The following is an 18,899-nucleotide window of genomic DNA, read 5'->3' as shown; positions in this document are numbered from 1 at the left end:
TGTTCATGGAGCCTGTGGCGGCCGGAGGAGGCCGGGAGCCGCCAGCGGAGTCCGCCCGCCCGAGGCGGGGTCGGTAGGTGCGCTTAGAGCAGGGGTGTCTGATGTGGCACTGAAAACGCACTGCCTGTGGTGGAGACCTCGAAGCCCAACGTGAACCTGAGGTTTGCAGCCCGGGGCACAGCGGGCTCCTGTCCAGTGGACCGGTGTCCACACCCGCTGCGGCCGTGTGGCGCTTTCCGTTAACAGCAGCCGTCGGGAGGGTCACGATTTCTGGAGGCTGCATGAGGTGGAGCGAGGGATGGATCGGTCCCAGCTGGACGCGCCCGGCTGCCCGGCACCCGACGGAGCCGGGGAAAGTGGAAGCCAGAGGTGAGCTGTGGGCCCCGGCACGTTGGCTCCAGGTGTAGACTGGACGCCCGCCCACACGTGCTCCCGCCTCTGCTTGCGGAGAACGGGGTTAGCGGTGCGCTCGGCCAGGACGGTCAGCTCAGTCCTGGGATTAAGAAAAGCGGAGATCACTGCTGGGGTTGTCAATAAAGAGAACTTCATCGAGTTTCCGTGCACGTCCCATAGTAGATCTTAAATTCCGAATCCGTACTCCCCCCGCGCTCCCCTACCGAGTTTCATGCATTCTGTCGTATATATGTTAAGGCCTTTCCAATCGAGCGTTTGTACCCAGATGTCCTTAGAGGTGAAACGGCATTCTTCTGGAAGATTTTATTATGCTGAATACGCACGTGTCTGCATAGACACGAGCGCGTGGGTACCCACGGATGCCAGAAGAGGACATCAGATCCCCTGGGGCTGCAGTTAGAGGCAGACATGGATCCCCGGAGTCAAGACTCTGGATTCTTTGGAAGAGCATCAAGTGCTCTTTAATCGCTAAGCCATCTCTCCATCGCAGGACCACATTCTTACCTTAGAGAACCCACATTTTTGGGGGGATTTTGTCTAGTATGGAAAGCTCTAGTACTTTATGCGAAAATTTATGGTGGTTCTGTTTTCTCTTGAAAGATAAAATGGCACTTTTTAACAACTTGTGTGTTCATTTTAGGTATGGTAGCCAGGAGACAGTAGCTAGCTGGTACTGAGCCCATCTTTATTTTTTTATATTTTATTTCTAGGTATCGAGTTGGTTTTGGAAGGAATGTAATTTTGGGGGTCGGTCATGACACCTCAGGCTGGCAGGCTACTGAGTGACCTTAAACTCTCCTGATCTCCTACCTCCACTGCTATAGGGATCATTTCTAATAATAATTGTGTAATCCCATTTTTTTTTTCTAGTGATGACACATCTGGTAGCAGCTTATTTAAAACACAGTGTGCTCCTTCACCTAAACAAAGGCCGAGAGCCATCACTGCAGAATTGAACTCACCTGCAAGCCCTGAAACTGATTCATCAAGTGACTCATCTCTAGAACCAAGAGCTTTGACCTTAAAGGCTATTTTTGAAAGATTTAAGAAAAAGAAACGTAAAAAAGGTAAAAAGAGAAAATACAAGCCAAAACTCAGACCAAGGGGAAGACCAGAGGGAAGGAAAAACAGTAGACGATCACAGATAGATAAGAAACAAATAAAAGAAAAAGGACCTGTGTTTCCATTTTCACAGTCTGAAAATGGAGGAGAGCCACTGCCGTGGAGGAAAATTTTAACCTATGAGGTGAGCCAACATTTTACGTCTTTAAACACATACAGGCGTTCAGAAGTGACTGAGGCACAACAGGGTAGTTCTGACAACTTCCATACAGATCTCTCACCTTCAGTTCAGACCACTAGGGGTTCTGAGTGGAATCTTCACTGGAGTATTTTTTTTTTTCCCCAGTGGATATACAGAAAGATCCATCTGACTCCACCACGCCTATGTGCTTTAATTCTGTGACAAATACAGATGGTCTTCAAATGTTTGAGCGTTAAATGTTAAATGAATGCTTAGTTGCTATATTGAGTCTGTAATCTAGGATTAAGACTTTACTCTTGGGCGTGCACATGCAAACCAGACCTTGGTGAGGGAAGTCTTCCTTCACTGCCTCAGTGATTTGGGCAGTCTTGGTCTAGGGATCCAGCTCCCTAGCGGCCAAGGACAGAATTATAGTCCAGCCACATCACATCTGCATTGGCTCTGGGTCCACTCCTGCTTTCTAGCTTCCACAGCAAGCCCTTAACTGCAGAGCTATCATCTCTCAGCCTTAGCTTGATGATGTCATGTTTGGTCCAGAAATGCAAATGGGCTGCATGGAGGTTTGGTTTTGTTTTTTTTTTATTTGAGATGGCGTCTCCCTGTGGCCCCAGCCAGCTGGAATTTACTGTAGACTGACATTTTCTTTTCAGCATTAAAATCACACTTTTAACGGTCCAGTCCCTGTAGAGCCTCTTACTCTGAGATTAGCACACACTGAACAGAAAAAGGCTTTATTAGGAAGCAGTGGAAACAGGCTACATCAAAATTTAAGTGTAAGCTTAAAGAGGTGGTTTTGAGAGATGTCACTATAGCTCTGTATGGCTTGGAATTGATAGAAATCTGCCTGCTGAGTGCCAAAATTAAAGGCATAATGATAAGGAATAAATTGTTTTTTAACTTGAAGCAAGCTGTTGCAAGAGGATTTTTCAACCACATTGAAAAACTGAAGTATGAGCACCACCTTAAGGAGTCCTTGAAACAGATGGATGCTGGTGAAGATCTAGAAAAAGAGGACCTTGACAGTCGCAGATACAAGTATTTGGATGATGATGGTTCCATTTCTCCTATTGAAGATCCATTGTAAGTTGGACCTTGTAAAATAAACTGGTCATGTTTTGTTCATCTGCTATAAATGTCTTACCGTCAGTGTTTTAAGTGCTTTGATGGTAATCATGAATTTGGGGCCACTTAGGATAATTTATGTTTCAGCAGAGCTGCACATAGGGAGAGCATCCACTTGGTATTAAGCGGGAGACTGATTTTGCCTTGACTCTTGGTTTCAGTTGTGTTAGAATGTAAGATATTCACAGTACGACACATTTCATGTTTCAGAACAGAAGATGAAGTGACACATCCAGAACCTGATGGCTGTGACATCACATTGGTAGTAAGTGGCTTATTTTTATGCTCTTGGAAGAAAGGAGCTCTATTTAAACTTTGAAGTTATGTTTAATGCAGGAAATACAGAACTAAACTGTTTTAAATACTTGAAACTGTAGCTATAACCTTTTTTGGTCACCTCCAGTGCTAGAGTTCAAAGTCCAGGATCTAGTGCATACATGTATGAAAAGGCACCCTACCATTAAGCTATAGCCTCAGCCTTAAATTTGTGTGTCTAGTGTGTACGCATGCCCCTATGCCACTGCACCGATGTGTGGAGGGCAGAAGTCATTGTAGGATCTCCAACTTTCAGCGAAAAGGGATTGGCATGACTGGCTGGCCTGCAACCTTTAACTTTTTTGAGACAGGGTCTTACTATAGTCCTAGGTGGCTTGGAACTTAGATAGCCCAGACTGTCCTCAAACTCAGGGCTTTGCATGTGCCTCCCACCCCAAGCTCAGCTAACTTTTGAGATGGGGTCTCCCTATAGCCTCAGGTGGCCTTGAACTCAGAGATCCACCTGCCTCTGCCTCCTGAGTGCTGGGACTAAAGGCATGCACCACCATGCCTGGCCCAAGCTCAGCTAACTTAATGGGGCGTGGGAGAGTCCTTTTTCTGAGTGAGATAGGGTTTGCCTGTAGCCCACCCCAGTTGACCCTGAACTTGCTATGTAGACTAGGTGGCCTTGGTCTCACAAAGACTGACTGCCTCCCGAGCACTGGGATTAAAAGGTGTTAACCATCACTCGGGCCCCTTAAAAATTCTTCAGTGAACATTTCAATTGATAACAGTTTTCGGGCTTAGGATAAAAAATGAGAAAATGTAATACAGATGCTGGTATGGACTTGGAGATTCAGCCACGGGTAGCTGTTGAGTTTAGTTCCTAATTGCAATTTGTTTTTAATGCAGGATGATAGCTGTTTTATCATAAGTTCAGAATTCCCAAAAAAGGCGAAGAATACTAAAGTCACACTGTCTAAAGAGAGAACTTCTAAGGCAGAAAACACTAGGCAAACGGTCAGAAATGCCTGAAGAGATGAACATGGAATGCCAAAGGATGCAAAGACTACCAGAGAACGTGACCTCCCAGGAAGAAAACTAGATGTGGAATATACAGGCTCAAACCAGGAGCCACCACAGAGACTGACACAGCTCCCTCAACAAATCAAGGGAAAGAGCCGGCTTCAGCCCATGCATTCCCAGGGAGGCGGTGGCCAGCCTGGTCTACATAGTGAGTTCCAGGCCAGCTGGGGCTACAGGGAAAGCCTGCTTCCTAATAAAGTCTTTTCAGTGTGTACTAATTTCAGAGTAAGAGACTCTACAGGGTACTGGGTCGTTGACATTTAATCCTAAAAAGAAATGTCAGGGATAAAAAGAAAAGCTGGCTCTATCTATCCCAAGGCGGCCTCAGCCAACTACCTCAGCAATAGGCTGGGATTATGGGCACATGTATCAGGCCTGTCCCAAAACAAGTTTAAGATGCCTGAAAATCCTGTATCCTAATGTTGAGCTCTAATGTTAATAAGAACCTAAGCTTCCCCTTTGATTAGGGATAGATATATATATCCAGGGAAATGGTGGGAAACCCCTGAGGTTTGTTTCCCTTACACACCTGAGATACTTATAGAATACTGCAACTTCTTTGTTGAGATAGGGGCTCACTATGTAGACCAGGCTGGTCTCAGCTCAGAGATCTGTTTGCCCCTGCCTCCAAGTATTGGAATTAAAATGCATGTGTAACATGCCCAGCCCTGCAACTATTTACTGTGGTCACAGTTGTAAAGCTGGCTCTTCTGTGTTTTAACTGTTTGGTAGCACTTTGTGTGCATGTTTTTGTTCAACTGGTGGACAAAGGCAGGAAAGACGAAGTGCAAAAATAAATCCTCTTTTGCAACCCAGGACTCATTGTTCAGTGTGAGTCTTGATACATACGAGCAGGAACATGACAGGACACTCAGTGACAGTGTTGAGATTGGTTCTGAGGATAGTTCACGAAGCATAGGTTGCTAACGTATAGGAGCAGCATTACTGATTTTGAGTGATAGATCAATGTTCCTTTTTTTAAGGCGTGTCTTATGAGGCCTGGAGTTGAAGATTCTGCTTACTGTGAATGGATGTGTTTCAATGCAGTGAGTACATTGTCTTCATGAATCTAAATCTTCATGGCTTTCATTTTACAGGGCTGAAGCAGATGACTAAGGTTTTTTTTCTTTAAAAAAAAAAAAAAAAAGCCGGGCGTGGTGGCGCACGCCTTTAATCCCAGCACTTGGGAGGCAGGCGGATTTCTGTGAATTCAAGGCCAGCCTGGTCTACATAGTGAGTTCCAGGACAGCTGGGACTACAGGGAGTCCCTGTCTCAAAAAGACCAACAGAAAAAAAAAAAGAAAAAGGATTTCCCTCATATTTTCCAATTGTACTTATTTCCAAAATGCCAGTCTTAGATTAATAAAAGTGTAAAAACTGGCATATCACTATAAAAGCTTTTAATGTATAAAACTATTAATCTATTAAAACCTAATCTTTATAGGTTTTCCGTAAAAGAGTAAGAGGGTTCTGGCCTAAGTGAATCTAGGGTAGTGACCAGAACTCCATTTCCCTGTTTAAGCACACATTATTTGGAGTCAATTTCAACCAAGATGATTTAGCCAGTATAATGTAAGAATAGTGAAGGCTATTAAGATTTCATAAATCCCCAAATCAGAATTTTTTTAAGTCTTATGTAATGATTACTAAAACAGCTTAGTAAAGAATCTTTGCCTTGTAATTAAAGTATTTGGGTGCAGTGCTCCAAGCAAGGATCTAAGCAGAGACTCACTTAGGCCAGGCAAATGTTTTGTAATACTGCAGTTCCTGAAATGATCTGTCATTTATGGTTAAGCTGTTCACAGGTGTTCTTGCATTAGTTGGCTGGAACACAGTGCAGTTCTTAAACCATTTCTTTTTGTGGGGCTTTGCTGGGCTGCATGCACACTGAGGTCTATCCCGATGGGGCTTTTCCAGTAGCCACACATCGTTGGAAACGCCTCATACAGTAACACTTGTGGTTTGCTTGATGCACAGGACTGTTTAGACCCGTGGGAAGGAACTACAAGACAGTTAACAAACTGTGAGACTAATTCTTGGCTTTTGGCCTTAGGTATTGGCATATCCTGGAGACCATAGTATTCCGAGTGTGATGGCTTAGGTGAGTTTTAATTGGTGGCAATGTAATCTGGGGAACACAGTTCAGATGATGAATTGAACTGTTCAACTGCTGAATGATACAGATATGAACTAAAAGTTAATTCTGAGAGAACTGATGACAGCTATTCTGGACAGTAAATTTAAACTGCAATTTTGATAACCGTCTCTTTGTGTACTGTCTCTAGGAATGAGTATGAGTCGAACTCATTTTTAAGATGGGTAAGTGAAATTTCCATTAATTCATCAAGGACCTGAAGTTTAAAGATGATATATTCCTAAGTATAGCATCCTGTAATCCCAGCAGTTGGGAGACAGGCAGGAAGATCAGAACTTTGAGGCTAGCCTGGTTTCTGGTGTGTACATGAAGAGTAGATAATGATCAGGACTGTATAGCTAAAATAAATGACAGCTGGAGATAGGGAGACTGTGCTAGTAGACGCACAGTATAGAAACAAGTTGACATGCACTGCATGGTATCTGCACTCAGCAGCTTCCTCCTGCTGGTGTGTTCAAAGAACAGTGCAATAGAAATTCACTATCTGGCATCGTTGGTTTTCTTGGCTTTAGTGCCTATTAAACCTGGTATTTCTATTGATACAGTTGTGTATTTTTAAAATTTTATACTAATTACATTTATTGTGGGAGGATGTGGAGGGGTTGCTCCTGTGGAGGTCAGAGTGCAACTTAAAAAGTTCTCCTTGCATGTTGATCCCAGGAACCAAGCACAGGTCTTCAGGCTTGATCTGCTGAGTAGCCTTCCTCACCGTAATGGTCTTCATCCAGAGTACCATCTGTTCTCTAGGTGTCAGCAATTGAGAAGCAGATGAATCCTAAAGTGGTAAGGCTTTCTTTTCCTATTGTTTATCGCTAATTTTACAGGAGAACTTCCATAGCCTCATTCTACGTGAGAATGGGCACTGTTTGTCAGTGTCCAGAATTGGTCAATGTGGCTAAATTGAGACAGGTTCTGCTTCCATCACAGTAAGTGCATTGCAGTGGTGACAATGAGACCTGTAACATTTTGCTGAAGTGATGACGTGGTGTTCACTTTAATATTTGCCAAAATGTCAAGTACTTTGTGTGACCCTTCTAGGTTCCTACAGTAAATGGCTTCAAGAAATTAGATGTCACAGATCTCAGGTAAGATGTTCAATGTCAGTATACACGACTTGTGTTGTGTGTAAGCTACAGCATTGCAGTTAGATGAGGAAAGATGGGGTTTCACTGCCCAGCACTGAGACACGACCAGTGACATACGATGTTGTGATGATGGGCAAAATGTTCAACTGCTCTGAATGGGCTGAATGAGACTGGCCTTTCTGAACATCCACATTGGCTTTGTCTTTGATCATGCATGTCAGAGGGATTCTATAAATGCAGACTGGAGTAAACAAATCATTTTAGGATTTGGGTGTTTGTGGGATGGGCGGTCCACCTGTGGGATGCCTTAAGCCATCTTTAACCATTAGGTTTACATGTTTGAACAAGACAGTCTTGCTCTGTAGCCTCATCCTCCTGAGTGGTGAGGTTGCAATGTGCATGTGCCTCACGTTGAATTTGTTTAATCCTTTACATTTTTCCACAGGTGGAGAACTTTGACATTATCACAAATATGTCTTTCACATAAACTGTGGGAAGTAAGTCTTTTAAAAATGTAAATCACAGCCAGGCATGGTGGTGAGGCAGGTGGACCTCTGTGAGTTCAAGGCCAGCCTGGTCTACATAGCGAGTTCCAGGACAGCTGGGGCTACAGGGAGACCCTGTCTCAAAAAGACAAAAAGCTTACAATGGTCATTACCAAGGCTTTAAGAATGCAGTTTCTCATTTGCTGTGGACATGACCATAAAACATACTCCCACCAGGTATTCTGTGTGCTACTTTGCTAGCAGTCAACCTGCTGGGAACATCTTATCAGTGAGGATTTCAGAACCATGCTGCATGCTTTGGGGCATGGATCTATTGTATGGCTCAGTTGCTAATAAGGCACATTACATGAAGGGGGAGGTGTGAGGTTGAGTGCTGTAGCTGACTACGATGCTGTTCTTGTTCTTCTCAGGGCTGAAAGCACAACTGGATTAATACCCCTTTCTCTGAGAAAGGTATGCACATGAAGAAAGATATGTAGGTCATTTCAAAGAGGGCTTGTTGGGCTGTAAACCCAAAGCTCTTAACGCTGTGACCAAAGATTGAGGCTCTCCACAGAATGCCAGAGGCACTTCCTAGTGCTGTGTTCTGAGGAGATACAAGTAGACTCAGTATTGTTGATCCTGGGAAATGCTGCGTTTCAAGAGTTTATGATTTATGGCCTTCTCTCTTCAGGATTATCTGGATTGTCTTGAGCTTCTGCAGCTTTGATGGACAGTGAAGGGAAATCGTGAAATATCTCTTAAATAAAGATTTATTCACTTTATAATTATCAGTTGCTTAATTTCACACACAAAAAACCCATTTACACAGTTAGCATGTATTTTTGGCTCGAAGCTTCTCTAGTGTTTTCTGTGGAGGGAATGAAAGAAGTTTAGCTGCTTGAGTCCGTGCCTTTGGGTGAGTGAGAAGCTAGGTGGGGCTGCTCACCTTGTGAAATTCTTTTGCCCTTGCTCTGCTGTGGGCACAAGCTTCTTGCTTAGCTTTCTCCTCCCTTTGCTGCTTCAGTTCAGCTGACTGACTGTGTAATCTGTAAGAAATGTGCACCTAAGCATGTCAAACACTCTGGCGAATTGCTACACTTAAGTAAGAAAAAGGTCTCTCTCTACCTTAGAGCTTGCTGGTGCCCCAGAGCTTGGGCAGACCTCCTTTCTTCAGGCAGAGATACTCTAACTGTATTCACACCCCTCAGGTGACTGGATGAACCTGAGAGCCAAACAGACTTGTGCACCTACATTCTGTTAGCACAGCCAGCTCCCCCTCCCCCAAGTACTTCATAAAGGCAGCAAACCTGACATTCCTGTCTCCTTGGCTGTTTTGGTTTGAGGGAGTCGAGCTTTATTCTGTATCTCTCTCAGTCTCTGGTAGGATCGTTCTATAAATGACTTTTTTCTTTTTACAAATGCTTCTTGTAAACTACTTGGTGTGGCTGTAAATTTTAGAAACTGGAATGTTCCTGCTTCATTTCATATTACAGGTCTGCAGTTTTTTTCCTGCCAGGTGTTAGAAGGGACCTCACTCCAGCCCCTTTGGATACTAGAGACTCACCTGTAGGTGCCATCACTGTGCAATGTCCCATAAAAAGCTCTGGCTCCACTGGATAATCGGAGGTTTCTGTTTCTGCCTAATCGTAAGAAAGTCAAGGTTGAGTATTAAATCATCTAGGCTGGGATTACATGCAGTTGAGCCTTTATTTCTGCTTAGCCAGGCTTTGCATGACAGTGTATGTCCTTTGGCGTCTGTTTTGCCACACCCTTGTATGGATCTACTATCCTTGTAGGAATACTACTACTACATTTAAGAGAACTTGGGTTCTATGTTCTCAGATTTGGATCCCCTCAGGTATCCTCTCAAGTTTCTGTTTAGGGCTTTTCTACTCAAACTCTCCCGGTAAATATAGCTAGCACATAAAAAGTCATGGAAACCAGTTCTAGTGCAAAAGATGGCAAAGTGAAGGTTCATCCATTTTAGAATGTCCACATAAGCCACTTACTGCACAGTGAGACCTTATGTGGAGGGATAGTTTACCTGGAAACAGCCGTTTGCTTCATTCTCTCCCTCTTCTAGGGTTAAATTTGCAAAATCTGTTTCAGCAGCACTGATGTCACTGATGCTTACTAAAGTCAGCTCTGGTTCTTCCATTATCCCATAGCCAGATTCTGTTTCCTGTGCAGCACAATAAAACAGCCGTAAGACACCGTCCACTCCAGCAAGTATCAGTAGGGCCTTTAGGGTAGGTGAGGTGAGAGATTGTGCGGGGTGGGTGCTGGGAACCGAACCTGGGTCCTCTGCAAAGGAGCCAATGTTCTTAACCAATGAGCCATCACTCTGGATCCTTTGTTTTTGTGAGGCACTCTCTGACTTGCATTTATTTACCAGTTCAACTAGGTCTCTAGCGTGGGTTTATGAGTCCATGCCTCACTCGATAATCCAGCCCTCCGGCTCCTTTGCTTTCAATCTCTAGGAAGGATGAGCTGCTCATGTTAGGAGGGAAAACTACGTAGCGTTTGATGCTTGGTCCAGCACAGGCTGAGCCCAGCTTCACTTCTCAGGGAAGCTGGAAAAAGTGGCTTAAGAGGGATCTCAGAAGAAAGTTACCCAAAGTCTCCTTTGTTTCTTCTGAGCAGGAATTTAAGGATTGTTACATAACACAGATCCCACTTACCCAGACTGGAATAGAGCTCTGTAATGGGAATGATGGAGAACACTCAACAGGATCTGGTTGTGTTAGTTGAGAGGGGCTTCTTGTGGCTCTTGGCGTCTCCATTTTAATTGACTGTGGTGGCTGAAGTGAAGTTTCCATGGTCACTGCTGGAACACATAACTGAGGTAAAATGCTACAGGCTGTATTATCACCTTCAGTGAGTCTTTGGCTTTGCAGCATTGTAACTGCTTTTCTGGATAGCTCTTCAAAGACCAGCCTTTCTTCTCGGTTTTCTAATTGTTTCACTGAACACTCACTGGAGATAGAATCTTGTGGAGTGCTAGGCTGGACATGCAACTGATCATCAGATGAACTGCAGACTGAACTTAAGGAAGCCTGGAAGTGGACACTCTTTCTCTTATTTTGTAACATTTCAGAAGGAAAGTTCTGCTCTTCCACACCTTGGCAAGTGCCTCTTGCCTCAATGCTATAAATACTTGGTAGATCAGCATGCTGGCTCTCCTGGGAAGAAAATTCTGGTAGAAGCTGTTGAAAAGCTTGTTCAGATCCTGCATTTAAAAAAAGGAAATAATAAACCTTGATACAGTCATTTTAAGTGAATTACAAATAAAGTGGAAGTCAGGCCCTACAATATTAGGAATAAAAGTTGATATGCCCACTTCCTTACTGTAGTCCCAGCTGGCCTTGAACTCACAGAAATCCACCTGCCTCAGCTGGTTTTTAAAAAAAAAACACCACATTTTCTTTCTCAAGACTGTAGTTACAATTATTAGACACTAAAAACTTTCCCCATTAAAATGCTGAATAACAAAAATATTTAGTGTGAAATGTGTACATGTATGTGTATATACACAAGTTCTAGAAGGTAGTAACAAAAGGTATATGAAGTTCAGTATGGTACAAATGCAAGCCAAGGATATGTTACTTTTGTTACTGAAATGAATTTCTCTTCACACTGAGGGCCAGAAAGGGGACCAATCAAGAGCTATGGAATATTCCCCCAAATGGACGTAAAGAATCATAAAGGAGGCTGGAGAGACGGCACACTGGTTAGGAGCACTGGCTGCTTTACGGAGGACCCAGGTTCAATTCCCAGCACCCACATGTCAGCTAGCCATCCTTAAATCCAATTCCAGGGAAATCTGACAGCCTTTCTGACCTGGGGATCGTATGACATGGGTGCACTTAAAATACATAAAGGCAGTACATTCATAACACACAAAAAAATTAACCCTCCTCCAAGAATCCTGAAGTCTTGAAGTTTAGTTTTTTCTAAGCCAGTCATACATACCCTCTGCATTTTCTGTGACAAAACTCTGATCTGCCGCATTAGCCAGGTTAATGTCAGGGTCCTGGTCTGGCTTTGTGTTAAGAGGATTTAAGTGGGTTCTCAGTGGAGTAAAAGAAACTGTGCTTGCAGATGATGTGTTAGCATGCTGCTTTTCAGAAGAATCTGAGCTGTGCTGAAAGATAAAAGGCCATGCAGTAATGATGTTCTTACTGATAAATCCAAATCTTCATTGCTGTCAATATAAAAAATCCCCCCCACCCGGGCCGACCACATGAATGCTGGAGAATAAACCCAGGGCTTTATGTTCTGCCTGGCTTAAATTGCCCAACCATTGGAAAGACTTAAAACAACGGAACAAAAACCAAGTAGTTTTAAAACATAATATTCTGACAAGAAGGAACTACATAGAACACACAGAATGTCAGGCTGCAGAGCGGTGAGATAACTAGGTATGTAAAGAGAACCCAAATTTGATCTCCAAAACTCACGTGGAGGAACAAGAGACCAGAGTTCCCAGAACTACACTCTGATCTCCACATAGATGCCATTGCTGGCACATGTGTGTACAAAGACACACAAGAGAGTACTAGCTGCTCTTGGGTTCAGTTTCCAGCAACTATATGGCAGCTAACAACCATCTGTATGTAACTCCAGTTCCAGGGGAACCTGATGCTCTCTTCTAACTTCTGAGGGCAATGCACAACACAGATGCACTTAGATACATGCAAGCAATCCACTCATTCACATAAGTAAATAATACTTAAAATGTCAAACAGCTAACAGAAGGGTTCTCAGCCCTTTCATGGCATCACACAAGCTACGAGATGAGGCCTACTGTTTGAGGTAAGGCCTGAGCTCAGTTCCCAGCACCCATGTCAGGCAGCTCACAACTACCTGTAACCTCAGCTCTGGGGGACCTAACGCCCTCTTCTGGCCTCTGAAGGTACTGCATTCACATGCACATTTCCAAACAGATACATAAAAAAATACTAAAATAGTAGTTTTAGAAAGTCAGTAACCTAGATTCTCAATGGATTAATATTAATATTTTTTAAAATTTAATTTTTAATTTTATGTGTGTTCCCTGCATGTATGTAAGTATACCCATGCACGCAATGCCTGTGGATGCAGAGGACAGCATTGGATCCCTGGAACTGGACTTAACGATTGTTAGCCACCCTATGGGTGCTGGGCACTGAACCAGTGCTCTTTACCACCAAGCCATCTCTCTAGTCCCGAATTGATTAAACAGTCAGATATACCAAACTGATACAAATGACCATCCCTGCTCCTCCTGAGCCTTTGTCTTCCCCACAAGTCCTTTTCCATTCATCTTTCCTCTGTGTGTGACCCACTGAACTTGATTCAGGCTGCCTGCATAAGCACAGGTGGAAGGTCATTTAGTACAATGGGTAACAAGCAGTGGCTACTCCACTAAAAGAAGGGACATCACTTCTCCACGACTATCAGGCTGTCAGGCTTCCTTTTCAACAGAAGTTAAAAAGCTAGGCTGGGAATGGTGGTGCACACCTGTAATCACAGCACATGGACACGAGGCACCCTTAGCCACATACTGAGTTCAAGCTTGGACCACAAGAAACTGTCTCAGCAGTTAGGAACACTGACTGCTCTTGCAGAGGCCCTAGGTTCAGCTCCCAGAACCCACATGGTGGCGACAAACATTCCTGGCTCCAGTTCCAGGGGCTCCAACGTTGTCTTCTGGCCTCCACAGCAACTGCATGCATGTGGAGCACTTATATCCAGGCAGGCAAAACACACACACCCATGAAAATACCTTTATGAGATTAAAAGAAAAGAACAAAACATCTATCCTTCAACACTCACTGCAATGAATGGCAGTGTACCTGGTAAGAGTCCCTGTTGTCTTGAGATAACCCAAAGGGTGATGACAGATCAAAATCTACATGTGGTTCCAAGGGTTTGAAGAGCTGATGATGCAAGTGTGGAAACACGTGTTCCAATTCCGGAAAATCAAGGTCATCTGCTGGAATTTTGAGGAGAAAGAGATACATTTAATTTTTAAAATTATAGTAAAGCCTGGAGAATAAGTACTGAGCACATGCTCATTAAATGTCGGTAATGTTTCCTGCCAGGCCATGGTGGCGCATGCCTTTAATCCCAGCGCTCAGGAGGCAGAGCCAGGTGGATCTCTGAGATCAAGGCCAGCCTGGTCTACTTAGCTAATTCCACATTAGCTGGGATTATTGTTTTTTTTTTTTTCCTTAAAAAACGAAAAACAAAACCCCACAAGCTTTAACGTTGCTAATGCAACAAAATCAATTCCAGTTTCTTCCCCGTATCACCAGATGCTTTAAAAAAAAGTCCAATCAGGATTATTCTCAAGGTGTGAGAAAACAGGAATCTTCTAGTAATGGAAATTTTTGACAAATGCACATTCCCAGCCTCCCAGCTCTGAAGGCTTCTGAGGTTAATCAGGTGGCAGCCACATGAACTGCTTTTCTACAAGCTTTGCTGCTCTTTCTTAGCTCACTTCAGGATCAATGATTCAAAACAAGAGAAAGGCCACCTCCAGGGACACAATGGGCTGCATCTGCACCGCCTCAACCTCTACGCCTTTCTGTTACAGAAGATGAGAGAGGCGAGTTAACTTGTCTGTGTCCCACAGGTAGGACACGACTTAATGCCTCAAATCCTAGTCTGCCTGCCTTGAGCTCTACCTTGCCTCAGTTATAATAAAGGTAGAGAGATGTGCTATGTGCTAGTGAACCTCTTTAGCCTCTCTGAGCTTTTTTAAAAAATTTACATTTATGTATGTATGTACATATTTAATGTATGTGCGGGCATGCATATACATGCTCCGCAGCACAGCTGTGGAGGTCAGAGGACAAGCTGCAGGAGTCAGTGCTCTCCTTCCACCACACAGGTCCCAGGGACTGAACTCTGGTAGCTCACCAGGTTGCCAGGAAGAACCTTTAATCAAGCCATCTTGCTGGTCTGTTTCTGTTGTTCGGTTACTCACACGCTCCCAGATGCCTTGCCCTGTAAATGCCTTCAATATTATCTGTAGAATAGCTGCTGCACAGCCCATAAAGATACAAAATTCGACCAATAAAAAGGATGCAAGGTGAAAAGATAGAGATGGCTCACCGGTTAAGAGCACTGTCTGCTCTTGGAGAGGACCCAGGTTTGATTCCCAGCATCCACCTGGCAGCTAACAATTGTCCATAACTCCAGTTCCAGAATTCAACACCCTTTTCTGACCTCTATGGGCATTGCATGACACGGGTGCACTTACATACATGCAGATAATATACATAAAATAAAAATAATCTAAAAAATAATTTAAAAAAATTTACTCTGCAAGTCTCTCTTTTCAGGAATCACTTGTGCCTCATTTATGTCCGCACCTGTGATCTGCTCAAAGTGTGCGTGGTCAGATGCACTCCTGTCCCCTGCAGGTAACAGAGACCCATGAGCATCTAAGGACTTCTGCTGCGGAGGAGCAACCTGTGGTGCTGGGACCACAGAACTTGAAGGGTCTGCTTCCTCCTGCTTGCTGGTGGTAGATTCTCGTTCTTGATGGTCCAGCTGTTCTGAAGACGACTCTGAAATCAAGTTTAATGAGAAATGTAGCTGCCGTCTGCAGCACTGATTTAACGCCTGGGCACTTTGGCAGAGACTTATTTCAATGCGCATTGCTGAGATTGGTACAAACGGGAAATCTGTTCATAGAGACTTCTGGGAAACGGGAACACGCATCATTAGTGAATATTTCTCATAATGTTGCCAGAAGTCTATAGAGCGCCTCTGTGACTGTCATTTTTACAGTACCGTATGTACAACATTCTGTTCAACACTCATGTTTTCCTTTGCAGACTTACTGAAACTGCTCCCCAACCCCAAACATACTGTAAAAAGCAATGCTTCCCCTCCAGCACAGCCCAGTTCAGCTGCTGCTCATCTGTCAATTTCTTTACAAAGTTTGACGGTACCTGGATCCGTAAGGCTCACATCTGTGTTTTCATAACTTAAAAAGCTCCCAGTGGAAACAGTTATTGAAGATAATGGCTCCTGAGACATCTCTTGTATTTCAGCCTAGAAACGGGAAATATGAGACCATGATGTATCCAGATGAAATGTAGAAAAACCCCAAACATCAACCATAGCAGCTGTCAATTCTGAGCTCAGGTCAAGTGTAGAAACCTTCATAGAGACAAAGTTCAGTGATAGTCTTTTCATCATTGCTCAGAACTGATTAGCTTTACGCATGCACTGACGCGTGCGCACACGCAGACACACACACACACACACACACACACACACACACACACACACACCTCTCCCCCACCCCCATGTTGCAGTCACTTTGTAGTTTTGCTTCTCAGAACTGTGGAGATCATGCATCCTACAGACCCAAAGGTCTTCTGATGCTCAGATTTGGCTATTTTCATCACTGATCCACTTCAAGCAGATCTCAGAGAAACTTTAACTTTTCAGCAAACGACATGGAATGTGAAACCAAACAGCTAAAAAACTTAGGCTGCACAGTACTGTCACTCACCTTATCACCTGGCTTCGTAACTGTTCCCAGGCACGCACACACATCTTCATCCGAAGCAGCATGGCTCAACACCTCATGGTCCTCAATGCTGGGTTCCTTGACCTTAACTGAAACATGGATTTGGGGTTCAAAATGGGAGTGGGGGAATTAGGACTATCTTAGTACCAGAAGGTCTGATTCCTACAGATCATTTTTATGCTTCTAAAAGTTTCCCTACCTTAGAGACTAAAGAAAAAAATCACTTAATTTTCATTCACTCACTAAGCAGCGCTCACCACTAAAAATATAGCTGTGACTGTTATTCCATGAATGAACCCTTTTAAAATAGCTGAATATTAGTTATAAAGATGGAAAAGAGTCACAGTGATAGGAAATATGTCAGTTATTTTATATGGAGAAGCAAGAATATCAAACCAAGTGTAATCTCAAATAAGAGAACAATGCCCATAAAACAAAGCGTGACCAGCGGCTGCTAGTTAGATGAGAAGAGTTTTAACTTCTTGTGTGCAAGAAGGGCTTCAGACCCCCAGGCAAGTAATCTTGTCTTGGCTTCATGGACTACAGGTGTGTACCACCAAGTCTGGCTTTGAGTCAGTTTTTAAAATTTGGCTTTTGGGATTCAAACCCAAGGCCTCATAATACTAAACAAGTACTCTATCACTGAGATACACCCAGCTCCAATGTTTATCATTCCATCACAAGCATATACTGATGAATTAGCATTTCCTAATTCACTTCATATATTATAATGTATAAAAATCACACTTTATACCTAATACTGATACCTAGGTATTGAGAGAGAGAGAGAGAGAGCTGGTGGAGAAGTCATCTGTGCTTGAGCAAATACAAAAAAAGCATGTGCCTCATCAACACTATGATGGCATTAAAGAGCTCATTTACATTAAAGGTGTATTTCTAAATCCATGTCTAAAAATTTTAACGGAGCCAGGTGTGGTGGCACACGCCTTTAAGTCCCAGCACTCAGGAGGCAGAGGCAGATCCCTGTGAGTTCAAGGCCAGTCTGCTCTACATAGTGAGTTCGAGGCTAGCTGGGGCAACAGGGAGACCCTATATCAAAAAGACAAAAAACAAGCAAACAAAACAGCTTTTTAATGGAACCTCAACACACAAAAATGTGTACATATCCATAGTTATCTGAATGCCTCTGTGCATGAATATATATAGATATAGTCACTCATTTCTCTTATGTAATAAACATGGTCAATTAAACCAGAAGGAAAGCTAGCAGCAAGTGTTATTTGTCTTTAAATACATGGCGATGAGGCTGGAGAGATTGCTCAGCAGTTAAGGGCACTGGCTCTTCTTGCAGAGGAGCAGGTTCAGTTCCCAGCACCCACATGGCAGCTAACAACCATCCATAACTCTAGTTCCAGGGGATCCGATGCCCTCCTCTGACTTCCTCGGGCATTGCACATCACAGGTGCATTTACTTACATGGAGGCAATACACTCATACACATAAAATAAAAATAATAAAAATAAATAAATACATAAATGAATGGTGAGGTTATGCCTGTGAACCTGAGAACCAAAGCAGGACTGGGAGTTTGAGGCCAGCCTGGACAACTTCTGAGACACTAACTGAAGACTTGGGAAGCTGTAGGTTCCATCTCTGGTACTGAAAATAAAGGTGAACAAAAAAAGTAACATAAAAGCAAATTACTAAACCGATTCAGCTGCTTCTACACACCCTCAATTAAAAACAGCTTTTTTTTTAAAAGATTGATTTTTATGTGTATGAGTATTTCGCCCCTGCATATATGTACACGTACCACAAGTGTGTCTGGGGTTCTTGGAGGCCAGGGGAGGGGTCTGATTCCCTGGACCGTGAGTTCCAGACTGTTGTGCAGCGCTATGTGGGTACTGGGAACTACATCCAAGTCCTCTGTAAGAGCAGAAGTGCTCTTAACTATGGAGCCACCTCTCCAGCCCCTATGTTTAGTTTTATTTTCCTTTATGATTATTGTGAGTGCAGTGGGGAGTATGGAGGTCAGAGGACAACTTTGGGAGTTGGTTCTCTCCTTCCACCATGGGATCTGAAAACTGAACACAGGTTGTCAGGTTTCCACATGGAGCACTTGTGCCTGCTGAGCCGTCTTGCCAGCCCCACTCTCATTTTTCCAGTATGAAAACAAGGAGGGTAAGATTTTACAGTGAGCTGATGTTTCCATCCATTTATTTATTTGTTTATTTATTTATTATTTATATTTACTCTATTTTATTTATTCGTATTTTTATTTATTATTTATATTTATTCTATTTTATTTATTTGTATTTTTATTTATTATTTATATTTATTCTATTTATTTATATTCATTCGTTCGTTCATTTGTTTGTTTGTTCTTTTTGAGACAGGGTCGCCCTGTTGCCCCAGCTGGCCTGGAACTCACTATGTAGACCAGGCTGGCCTTGAACTCACAAAGATCCTCCTGCCTCTGCCTCCTGAGTGCTAGGACTAAAGGTGTGTGCCAGCACGCCCAGCTCATTCATTTTTT

General features: G+C 43.3%; 2 protein-coding genes and 10 non-coding genes across 24 annotated transcripts in view; 9 read left to right on the top strand and 3 right to left on the bottom strand.

Annotated features, from left to right (window-relative positions):
* Positions 1 to 178: 178 nt before the first annotated feature.
* Taf1d (TATA-box binding protein associated factor, RNA polymerase I subunit D) lies at positions 179 to 8,654 on the top strand. Of its 3 annotated transcripts, XR_003847808.1 has the most exons (14): positions 179 to 369; positions 1,285 to 1,660; positions 2,583 to 2,758; positions 3,011 to 3,065; positions 3,968 to 4,203; positions 4,236 to 4,289; positions 5,125 to 5,187; positions 6,195 to 6,242; positions 6,427 to 6,460; positions 6,957 to 7,079; positions 7,335 to 7,381; positions 7,827 to 7,878; positions 8,298 to 8,340; positions 8,561 to 8,654. XR_003847808.1 is itself a non-coding variant. In XM_017795607.2 (5 exons), exons 1-5 carry the CDS (start codon positions 299 to 301, stop codon positions 4,088 to 4,090), a joined length of 801 nt encoding a protein of 266 aa, XP_017651096.1. In that variant the 5' UTR covers positions 179 to 298; the 3' UTR covers positions 4,091 to 4,359. The 3 variants fall into 3 exon arrangements, 1 of the variants encoding a protein (XP_017651096.1); XR_001872173.2 differs by having other exon boundaries at positions 3,968 to 4,289; XM_017795607.2 differs by lacking the exons at positions 5,125 to 5,187; positions 6,195 to 6,242; positions 6,427 to 6,460; ... (3 more) ...; positions 8,298 to 8,340; positions 8,561 to 8,654 and having other exon boundaries at positions 3,968 to 4,359.
* On the top strand, positions 4,873 to 5,003 carry LOC115068477. The gene has a single exon (XR_003847823.1). It is a non-coding gene; the product is annotated as a small nucleolar RNA SNORA40 (small nucleolar RNA).
* LOC115068474 lies at positions 6,028 to 6,156 on the top strand. The gene has a single exon (XR_003847820.1). It is a non-coding gene; the product is annotated as a small nucleolar RNA SNORA18 (small nucleolar RNA).
* On the top strand, positions 6,282 to 6,353 carry LOC115068478. The gene has a single exon (XR_003847824.1). It is a non-coding gene; the product is annotated as a small nucleolar RNA SNORD5 (small nucleolar RNA).
* The window catches only part of Cep295 (centrosomal protein 295), a 46,909-nt gene continuing 34,414 nt past the window's right edge, over positions 6,405 to 18,899 (bottom strand). For 8 of the 11 annotated variants that reach the window (XM_029558672.1, XM_008823106.2, XM_008823112.2 and 5 more), the window contains 12 exons: positions 16,385 to 16,491; positions 15,816 to 15,918; positions 15,180 to 15,428; positions 13,707 to 13,846; positions 11,842 to 12,013; positions 10,551 to 11,098; positions 9,914 to 10,051; positions 9,434 to 9,509; positions 9,177 to 9,314; positions 8,995 to 9,091; positions 8,816 to 8,915; positions 6,405 to 8,737 (listed from right to left, as the gene is read on the bottom strand). In XM_029558672.1, coding sequence (XP_029414532.1) covers positions 8,699 to 8,737; positions 8,816 to 8,915; positions 8,995 to 9,091; positions 9,177 to 9,314; positions 9,434 to 9,509; positions 9,914 to 10,051; positions 10,551 to 11,098; positions 11,842 to 12,013; positions 13,707 to 13,846; positions 15,180 to 15,428; positions 15,816 to 15,918; positions 16,385 to 16,491 — 1,907 coding nt within the window. In that variant the 3' untranslated portion in view covers positions 6,405 to 8,698. The remainder of the gene's footprint in view (positions 8,738 to 8,815; positions 8,916 to 8,994; positions 9,092 to 9,176; positions 9,315 to 9,433; positions 9,510 to 9,913; positions 10,052 to 10,550; positions 11,099 to 11,841; positions 12,014 to 13,706; positions 13,847 to 15,179; positions 15,429 to 15,815; positions 15,919 to 16,384; positions 16,492 to 18,899) is intronic. The other 3 variants (XM_008823107.2, XM_008823108.2, XR_003847807.1) reach the window with 3 other exon arrangements.
* LOC115068482 lies at positions 6,704 to 6,843 on the top strand. The gene has a single exon (XR_003847827.1). It is a non-coding gene; the product is annotated as a small nucleolar RNA SNORA8 (small nucleolar RNA).
* On the top strand, positions 7,133 to 7,263 carry LOC115068472. The gene has a single exon (XR_003847818.1). It is a non-coding gene; the product is annotated as a small nucleolar RNA SNORA1 (small nucleolar RNA).
* Positions 7,498 to 7,570, top strand: LOC115068481. Its single transcript, XR_003847826.1, has one exon. It is a non-coding gene; the product is annotated as a small nucleolar RNA Z40 (small nucleolar RNA).
* Positions 8,030 to 8,150, top strand: LOC115068473. The gene has a single exon (XR_003847819.1). It is a non-coding gene; the product is annotated as a small nucleolar RNA SNORA32 (small nucleolar RNA).
* Positions 8,365 to 8,489, top strand: LOC115068471. Its single transcript, XR_003847817.1, has one exon. It is a non-coding gene; the product is annotated as a small nucleolar RNA SNORA25 (small nucleolar RNA).
* On the bottom strand, positions 16,003 to 16,070 carry LOC115068475. The gene has a single exon (XR_003847821.1). It is a non-coding gene; the product is annotated as a small nucleolar RNA U2-30 (small nucleolar RNA).
* On the bottom strand, positions 16,203 to 16,282 carry LOC115068476. The gene has a single exon (XR_003847822.1). It is a non-coding gene; the product is annotated as a small nucleolar RNA U2-19 (small nucleolar RNA).

The sequence above is a fragment of the Nannospalax galili genome, unplaced genomic scaffold, assembly GCF_000622305.1.
Source record: "Nannospalax galili isolate Female #2095 unplaced genomic scaffold, S.galili_v1.0 scaffold469, whole genome shotgun sequence".
NCBI lineage: Eukaryota > Metazoa > Chordata > Mammalia > Rodentia > Spalacidae > Nannospalax > Nannospalax galili.
Note: the sequence above shows the minus strand (reverse complement) of the source record. Positions and strands in the feature narration are given on the sequence as shown.